The sequence below is a fragment of the Pipra filicauda genome, unplaced genomic scaffold (assembly GCF_003945595.2).
Source record: "Pipra filicauda isolate LSUMZ 115617 unplaced genomic scaffold, ASM394559v2 scaffold98_size3848907_pilon, whole genome shotgun sequence".
Lineage (NCBI taxonomy): Eukaryota > Metazoa > Chordata > Aves > Passeriformes > Pipridae > Pipra > Pipra filicauda.
The window spans coordinates 22,209-31,895 of NW_024105186.1; the positions used below are offsets into that span (position 1 = coordinate 22,209).

A 9,687-nucleotide genomic window follows, 5' to 3' on the forward strand; every position below is an offset into this window, starting at 1 on the left:
AGTCATAAATTGCTCTATGTTGTGGTAGTCCCTGTTGCTGCCTGGGAGATGCATTTGTCACCTAGCAACGACATAAGGTGATGAGGAAATAACAGAATGTTAATCTAATGGCCACGAGTTAAAATCTATCAGGGAGCAGCCTCACAACTCCATAGATGATGTGGATATAAATGAGGAGGGAAGAGTTACCAAACTTTTCATCCAGTAGGTAGAGGAGGAGGGAACAGGCGCTACCTTTGTGTATGTGTGCGTATATCTCCTCATGGAGGGCAGGAAAAAAACCCTAGAAAAAATTGCTCAGACTGGAGCTAGCCCTTGGACACGGAGCTAGCCCTTGGACCCACCCAGAAGGTGGGTCTCTCAGTTTTGCAAAATCCTGAAGGCAGTGGAGCCACAGCAGGAGGGGTCACAGCTCCCTGGGAGTCTCAGTGCAGAGCTCCTCTGGGTTTTTGGTGTCTGGTCCTGACTGCCTTAGAGCAAGTGCTGAGGCTCTTTATGTTATATATTCATGTATTCAAGCTGCTCAGCTGATCATGGACAGGGAGAGTTTTCCTGCTGAAGCAGCAGCTCTTTTCAATATCAGGATCACACCTGAAGCAAAAGACAGGGCTATTCATGGACCCCCTTTAAGCCAACTCTCTCCTCTTGGCATCATTACAGAAAATGTAGGGACAGGCTTCACAAATTGCCATCATAACTTGAAACCTCTGTATGGGACTAACCAGCAGAAAAAATCAAAGTTTGCCTCAAAGCCAGGAAGCTGAGCAGTGGCAGAATTCAATCCTTTCCTTTTTTTTTTCTAGAAATAGACCCAGAACAGATGCTATATGATATTTTTCAGTACCAGGAGCTCATTGAGGTACCTGCCCCCCAAAATACTGGGGATGATCCATTTGGTGGCTCTAAATTGGAAGTACCCTGGGTGATGATGCTAGGGAAGTAATTGTGAGAGGAAGAAATCTGAAATTAGTTCAATGATGAATGATCTCTTTGAAGCCTGAAATTGTAAGAGTCACACAGTTTCCAGCAAGGCTGTGTACATTTTTATACTGCAGGAGCTTTTTCTTTTAAGGAAACAGCTAAGAAATTGTTTTGGCAATTTACTGTTGAACAACACTGAAAAGGATTGGTCTGAAGCAAGACAGCATGTTCAGACCACTTATATTGCATAGCACATGCACTTAGCAAAATCATGAGAGATGCCTTCTCAGAGGGTATAGTTTCAGAGGCTCACCTTTCATTAGTACTGAGCTGAAAGTAAACATTTGAGAACACCGGGGTTTGGCCTAGGTTTATGCAAAACCCAAACATTAAATAACAAACCTTGGTTGAGTACGTATATCACAGTTGGTTAGACTTCTTGACCTTTCAGCTGAAGCAAAGCCACAGAGGTACATCTCAAGAGCAGCTCGGCTTTGTCAATCATTACGGAAGTAATGGCATCACAACATAATGCTTAACTCTGGAGTGAGGATTAAACATATTCATGGCAACACCCTTTGTGTTAAATCTGGAAGAACTGTAGTTAATGGTGCATTTCAGCCACGGGCTGTAAACTCCTGTGACAACCTATTACTGACTGCTGAACAAACCAGGATTGTCCGTTCTGAGAGGATCAGAGCTCTGGTGCAAACCATCTTCTACCCCTGTTTAACCACATCACCTGGATGTATCTGGGGGAATCTAATCAGTCCTTATGAAAGGAACAATGCACAATGAAATGCTGTGTCCCTTGGGAGAATCACTGGGTCTATGTGGGGTTTTTTTGGCTGCATTTTCCCAGCAAACCAAACTCCAGAAGCTGTATAATGGAGTTAGGGTGCTGGTGGTGGTTGCCTCTGGCTGGGAAGGCTTTCCTTCACCCTTGGTGCACACTTGAGGTGGTAGGCAGAGTGCATAGAACATGGCTGGAAGTAGCTTCCCTTTTTCTGTAATGCCAGTACTCCAGCTGAAGGCAGCATGAAATGAAAGCGTGGCCTCACGGTACGGGCTCCAGTGACTCTTTATTTGTAGCAGGTCCTGTTAAATGCAGCCGTGGGTTAATATGGAACTAAGCTTCAGCAGCAGGAATTTGTGAACAGCTGTGAAAATACCGAAACAACCGCAAGGTGCTGACCTTAAACTAGTGTTCCTTTAACTTCTAGTAGCTGAGTTGTGTCCATGCAAACCCAACTCTCTGGCTAGCGGTAATTTCTGAAGCGCAGGAAGCCATTGGGTAACGTGTTCTCTGGCTGAAGGCACAATGAGCAGAGAAGTTTTAAAAGCACCAAATTACAGAGGGTAAAACACTGCTGCAAACAAAGCTCTTCTAAAGTTTCTTGCACTAGTAATGCAGAGATCTGGAGCTTTGTGTTTCACTTCATGGATCATAGGAACTGGAGTTCTGTGTTTAACCTTCTTCCAGGTAACCAAACCCTTCACTGGGACCCAGCTGATTTTAGGGATTTTCTGGGGGGAAGATTTCAGCTTTTATGAATTTAGTCATCAGCCATGTTTACTTTTTTTTTGGTGAAGGTTTTTTTTGAGGACCTGATGAATGTGGGGAAGATTTAATGCTCACAACAGTTCCAATTAATGCAGAGAAAACATGACTGCCTTAATCCTTTATTCTGTCTACAGCTATTGAAATGGAAGAGCTTGGGGCTTCAGCAGCACGGGTGGGTGTTTGGCTGCTCTGACAGATTACTGCCTCAGAGCAGATGCACTTTGCTGCAGTTTAACTATGCTAAGGTGGCTCTGCTGAGGTAGTTTGAAGGATGATAAAAGAGAGTCCAAAGGATGTCATTCAGCCATGAAGAATACTCAGGGTATATGTAATCACAGCAACCACCTATTTGCTTTTGACCTGTTATTTTAATAATCAGTTGAAGCGCAAAAAAAAAAAATTAAAATATTCTGCACCAGGGTGCATGTGTGACATGGTAAATTAGCTCAGTTTTAAAAGGACACATCTAGAAGAGTTGAAGCTTCTGTCTTTTTCTCTATTCCTCATTTGTATTTCAGCCACTCATTAAATTTCATAGATAGCACTTTATATGAAAGACTTACTATACCTCAAGATCTCTGGTGAAACTAGGGATGGAAAGGCAGTTTGTGCACAGGATCAGACACATTATAGAGATTTGGGGGGGGATTTCTTGCTGTTTACAGTGGCACAAGCTTTGCATAACAAAGTGCCTCCAAAGAAGTCCTGTTACTTAGAAATGTAAAATGAGATCTCTCAATTCTACATATTTGATACAAATTTATAATTCAGAACAGAGCATTTTAGTTGGACTCAAAGAAAGTCAGAAATCTCTACATGTTTTGGATAAACACAGAGGGAAATCCAAACTAACGATTTACAAATTACATTCTGGCACTTTTTTCCAATAAATAAATAAATCTAAATTCTTCTATCTTGTTCATTCTACTTCCCAGTGTCATTGCAACTCTATACCTGATCTGAATTTTTAGTAATAACATTGGGCAACTATTATAACACACCTAACACAAGTCAGCCAAAAACTCTATTGAATTTGATTTAATTATACTGATGAACCACTCTGGTTACTTTTTGCCCAGATGATCTGAAACTGAGGCTAAGATCAACAAGGCTTGCAAAAATAAACTTGAAAAACAGGTTTCAGGTTCACATATTTGCAATACCTGAAACTTGACTCTGGGAATGATGCACCACCACTACCTGAAAAGAGGAAAATGCTTGGTACAGCACATATCTGGTCAAAAGAGCTCCTATTTATGGATGCATTCACACACAATTAGCTGATGGAAAGATCAAGAGCCACAGATCAAGAATTTGGTTGTGGGACATTTTCAGCAGACATTTCTGAACAGCAAAGCCCAGTTCAGCAAACAGATCTCTGATTCCGGTGGGTGTTTCACAACTATCTCAAACCATGACACTTGTCTTTCCCTCTTTCACATCAAAAGGAATGCTTTCTCCTTGGCCTAGCTTTCATCTGCAAACTACTGAATTTATTGACCTCTTGGTGAAGTTATCTGCTGTTTTTGATATGAGCTGGCTCAGTAGAGATCCACAGAGGCAAGAGCTCAGCCTTATGGTCCCTAGGGAGAGGTCTGGTTTTCAACCCTGCAGGACCAGCACCTGTATGGCTCTTCCTCTCAGACTTCCCACTCTAAGAACAGTAATTGTACTGGTAAATTGTGAAAAAACCAACACATATCTGCCCTCTGTGATTTACATGTGTGTTTTCAGTTAGCAGACTCTGAGTTGGACTGTGAGCTTGGCGAGAGGTGAGTGTGGCTTCATTCTCTCACCCGTGGCTGCCTCCACCCTGGGCTCTTTCAGGGATGCTGTGCTCCTGCCTGGCACACCAGCACAGCAGAGGAATGAACGCTTCCAGGAAAGGGCCATTTAGAGTTTTTTCCCAAAGAGGAAACGGAGATTGGCAACCCTTTGGGTTTTCAGCAAAAACGCTGGTGGCGGGTGCCAGTGTTGAAAGGCAAACCAGTTGCACTCTGCTTCGTACATCATCTGCATCTGCTCCCATCTACATAGAGAAGCTTTTAATAGGGCTCCCCTGATGGAGGAAAACTCTCAGTCTTCTACTTTCTGATGATGCTTTTCTTTGTGTTGGTAGACGTGTTGGAGTGGGTACAGTCCCCTCACACTGGACTGAACGTCCCTTTTATCTTTCCCTTTTTAGGTGCATTGGACAGAGCGATGAAAATTTTAGCAGCTGGTATGTGTGGTAAGTTTCAGATCTGCTTTAGAGGGAAAAAACTGACAAATAATATTCTTTGATGGATATACAGAGAGAAAGGCATTGAGAGAGACTGATAGCTAGAGAGCATTGCTCCTGGGCTGTCCCTGTGTTCTGTCTTTACAAACTAATGGGAATCATTTATCCATATCCTCCTCACTGTACGCTGACAACTGAGCTGGGAAAAAACGATGGATGATTTCAGGGAGAAATATTTGAATTTCCAGCCAGCACTTGTCGCTGAGCACTCAGGCCTGAGACATTGGTTTCTGGAGACTTTGATCATGTCCAGTATGCTGGTGGGGAAACGGCAACATTTAATGGCTATTTGCAAAAGATGTTAATGAATATGTTAATTTGAAGACATGCAGCCATCTGTCAGTGCTGTCTGCAGATGGTAATGGCACTGTTCCTCCCCTGCTGCCTCTGCCTTAGGTTCCTGATGTTGTTTTTCCTGGCCTTGCTCCTGTCCTGTGGGATCTGCTGCTGCCTGCAGTGCTGGCTGAAACAGCGGAGCTGCCTGTCCCGCCAACGCACCGTGGCTGTCTTCGCCCTCAGCAGCTCAGACACCTTTTGTGGTTAGTCCTGTCTCTACCTGCTGCAAGGTCCTGCCAGCCGTAGTGGGCTTCCTGTGGACCATCCATAACCCAGAAAGAGGTAGCCAGGCTTGAGTGGGAGCTGGGCTGTGTTTCTGGTAAACAGTGAGGTGCCCGGTTCAGGCATCCTGGGGGCGTGTTCAGACCGTGGACTGGAGGGCTGAAGCCACATGCACTTTTCCCCAGTTGTACATTCAGCTGAACTTGATGCCGTCTCTGTGTGTCCATTATGTCCCAAAGGTGCTTGGCCAGGCTCACATTGGAGGTGTGTGGGACTTTCTCCTCAGTGCTGGGCGCTCAGTGGCCCAACATGCAGACACAGGCACTGAGGTCAAGCAGCCCTTTCCAGCATGTGTCCTGCATCTCTCACTCAGGCAAGACTTCACTGGTCTAACTTGAGCTACCCCAGTAGGCAGCTTAACTGGTTGATACACCCTGAGATCCATCAAAAGTTTGTCTTGGTGGGTTTTGTTTTGGTAGCTACCCTCAGCATTCCCCCAGGAGCACCCAGCCTTTCAAGGACTGGGCTATAATAACTATGTGTAACACCCATAACTGACCTGGAATATGGTCAGCAGCACCATCAGACTAGGCCAGACAACATTCCTCCAAGAAAAATTAATCTTGTCCTGTCATTAGCCTAAGCTCTTCCCAGAGAATGTATTGAATGTATTACCTGCTTTCTGGGTGGTCATGGGCAGTGTCTTCACAGGGAAGACCCACCCCAAACCCACCCATATGCCTCTGTCCTGACTTCTTGTATCTGGAGTTTGTGGTGAAAGGCTTTGTGATGCCATGCTTCAAAAATTACATCCATGCCTTTCTTGTTTCCAAGTGGTTTGGCAGCTCCTCCCGGGCTCACTTCTCTCACCCCCACACTTGCTCTTCATGCCTGTCTCCTGCATGGTTGTGACTTTGCTTTTTCCCCAGCGAGTGAAGCATCTCAGTGCCCATTCTCTGGATCTCTGAGCCCCTGCATGACTGCAGAGATGTCCTCCTCTTCTGCCCCACAGTTCAGCCCTGGGGGAACTGAGTTGCCTCCATCCTATGAGGATGTTATGAAGGAAAATAAGCTCTGGACACCACATGTTGGCTTCCAGTGATTCCACTTGGCTCTTCAAAGGTCTTCCATCACGCTACAGGAGTGTGAGAGCAAATCAGCCCTTACCACAGGCTGGCCAAAAGACTGAAAAGCAGCACATATTTCATCTGAACCTAAAAGAGGAGACTAAATACAACAGAACAAATGCCAAAAGCATGTGTTGAATCTGTCACAGGAGCTCAGCTTGACATTTTGATGGCTCTGGATTTTAAGAAGCTTCCTCAAAGCCTATCTGTATTTGGAGTTTCTGTCTCAGCCTCCAGATTTATCTCTCTAAGGCTGCTAGAGCTGGTGTAGCCCCATGTGTTTTAGGACCGAATGTTGATAAATGACTTGCTAGTTACTTCTCAAACTTGGGCTGCCTCCTTCACTCGGCGTGGTGCCAAGAAACACCCTCTGGCAAAGTCACGTTGTTCTAATACATTGTAATGCAATCATGCCACTCTATGATGAAGGATCGTTTGCCACATTTAAAATATTTAGCACAGCATATCAGATTTGTCTAGTGCAAAAGGTAGCAAATTTATGGTCAGGGAAGAGAAAATAAGAAGCAGGGATTATGAGTAGCAGCAGTGGCAGGAGCTGGTTACAGAGCACAGAAAAAAAGTGAATTTGCTCATCTGAGCCGTTCTTAATTCCATTGTGACTGTCCTCAGCTACTCTTGCCCTAGCACTGCAGACCAGCAGGTTTTGAATGGCCCAGGACACTTGTGGAATTTCCCCACAGACATGAATTAGGGGCTTAGGTATTTAATACTTAGCTACAGAAATCTATTAGGATAAAGGATGTCATTTTCTTTGAGGTGATCACTGCAGACAGAATGGAAAAATACTTTAAGAAGCCATCCAGACTGCCTAATGCCCAAGCAGGATCAGTGCTACATAAGTCATTCCTAGGAGGCGTTAGCCTAACTAGTTCTCAAATTACTGAGGAAAGATGCCGAATTTCCCCCTTAGCCATATTCCAGATGAAAGCAAAGATTTCCTTTTGTTTGTCATGGGCAGGTCACTGAAGGCTGAATTCAGCCTACCTGACCTCTCTGCCTCTGGTCTCTCAGTGGCAAAGGCTGAGGGGCTGCAGTCAGACCTCTCTTGTTGCAAAAGGTAGATGTCACACCATGCACTGCATGTCCATGGAGCCATGAGCTCATGGTCAAATTGAGCAGCTGGGTCCATCTTGGATCAGTACCCCAAAAGATTAATGGAAGCCCACAACCTGGCTCATGGAGCAGCTCCCTACCTGTAGAGCAAGGTTAGTACCACTTCCCGTGCTCAGAAAGAAAACTGGGAATATAAATCCACTAAGGGTTTTGAAGTGCTTATGTATTCTCATATTGATTCTATATAAGAACATTTGCCGGATAAAGAATTACAGCGTATTTTGAGAGAAAATTCCTTGCCAACACCACTGCAAATTATCTCTCTAAAATCTTATTTTAGAAGAAGCTTTAATGTTTGACTCTCGTGTGAAAGGAAATAAATGTTGCTGTAGCCAAATGAATGTTTGTGCCAGCAGGCTAAAATATTACCACGTTTATTAATAAGGAAAATTAGTAAGCACAGACTCAGCCAGGGGAGAAGTCAAGCAAATCCTGAGTGTCCTTTTCCTGGCTGAACTACTATGAATTGTAGGTAATCAGCACCTCTCAGGATCAGACCTTTTATATACATAACTGCTTCCACTACTCAACCCCTTCAATTTATGCCCTAAAGCATGAGATTTGATTATGTTTGTCACTTCAGCTTGCACAGCCTGTTAGTGGGCATTAAATCAGCCATCACTTTCTTCCCACCTACACACTGCGCTTGCTTCAGTGACCCCTTTGTGGCAGTGAACTCCACAGGTTGTCTGCATTCTGTACTGCATAAAACATTACCACCTCCTGCTTATTCATTGCTTGGCTCTAAATACATTGCTGCCTTTAATTTCATTGAATGTCACCTTCTAATCAGGTGGCTAGAGAGGCTAACAAGCAAGGACTGCTCTGGTTTCAATGCCTCCATCTCTCTGCATCCCTCCTTCGCCAGGACCAGTCATTCCCGAGGCCATAAATTCTTCCCCAGCCACCCAACAGAGGGCAAGCGAGGCTTTCAGCACACAGAAACATTTGTGGAAACAGGTTTGTTTCCCTGCTGCTGGTGTGCATTCAAGTGCGTTCAGCTTCATGTTTGCGGTGCTTTAATTATTCACAAAAGGAATCAAATTATCCCATCAAAATTGTGACAAGTGGCTTGTAGTAAAGTGACCTAGTGGCTGTCACAAAATCAGGCTCCATCTGGAGTTCCCAGCATGGGAGAACCTGTGTGCTGTGGTACCTGTGCAACATGACAGGAAGCCACGGGAGCTTCCAAAAACTGCTGAAGGCCAGGAGGCATCTGCAAAAAAGTGTAAGGTTGCTGTGGGGGAAGACAAACTGACCTTGCTGGTGGCTTGGGGTGGGAAAGGAGACTGACCCAAGAGAAGGGTAAGTGGGCAGTGCCCTGGTCCTTGGCTTGATCATTGAAATGGAGAAGAGGATTGGCTCCTTCCTTCTACAAATGTATTTGGGGTGGCCCCACTGACCTACTGCTGCCTATGAAAGCTGCTTCCCCCAGCTTACCCCCTTACCCACAAATGCTCCAGCAGAATGGACAAGGTTTCTCCAGACCTGTGTTCCCATTCTTGCAAAAGCAGAGATTTTGCCTGGTGATTTATGTTTTTGTAAGCACTCAGACTTTAATGAGGGCAGTTAATGCAGTTTGGCTGATGTTTCCAGAATTGTGAGGAAAGATGAGCCATTCCCTTATAATTCATCACATCAGGAAGAATAGAGTCCACTTTGGAAAAGCACTTGTTCTGCTGCAACTCTCTGGCTGCCACTCACCCTCTGACTTATACTTCCTGCTGACTTCAAGAAGAAATGGCAAAAGGCTTTAGAAAAAAGCAGAAAACAGTAGAAGGCAGATGTATTTGTGGAGGAGCTTGTTGTCAGCAAGCCTTGTGAGGGGGAAATGGCAGCAGTACAGAGGCACTAATTGCTTGGTGACCATCTGGAAGCAAAAGACAAAGGGAACATGGTGAGGCACATGGCTGGACTTTCACCTCTACACGTTAAGAACTGAATAATAAAGTCATAAACTGGCTCTCAGGCAAAATAGAGCAAAACTAAAGCCAGCTGAGCCATAACAGTGCATCAGTCTGGAATGCCAGGAGGATTGGACATGAAAGATGGGAAAATAATTGTTATGCTCATTAATTTATGGGGGTTTTTATTGTCATCTA

At 44.6% G+C, this 9,687-nt stretch overlaps 1 protein-coding gene across 1 annotated transcript; it reads left to right on the forward strand.

The window, feature by feature from the left end:
- The first annotated feature begins 2,320 nt into the window (after positions 1-2,320).
- Positions 2,321-6,426, forward strand: TMEM207 (transmembrane protein 207). Its single transcript, XM_027720803.2, has 5 exons — positions 2,321-2,404; positions 4,220-4,257; positions 4,671-4,715; positions 5,163-5,305; positions 6,254-6,426. Exons 1-5 carry the CDS (start codon positions 2,330-2,332, stop codon positions 6,424-6,426), a joined length of 474 nt encoding a protein of 157 aa, XP_027576604.1. The 5' UTR covers positions 2,321-2,329.
- The last annotated feature ends 3,261 nt before the right edge of the window (positions 6,427-9,687 follow it).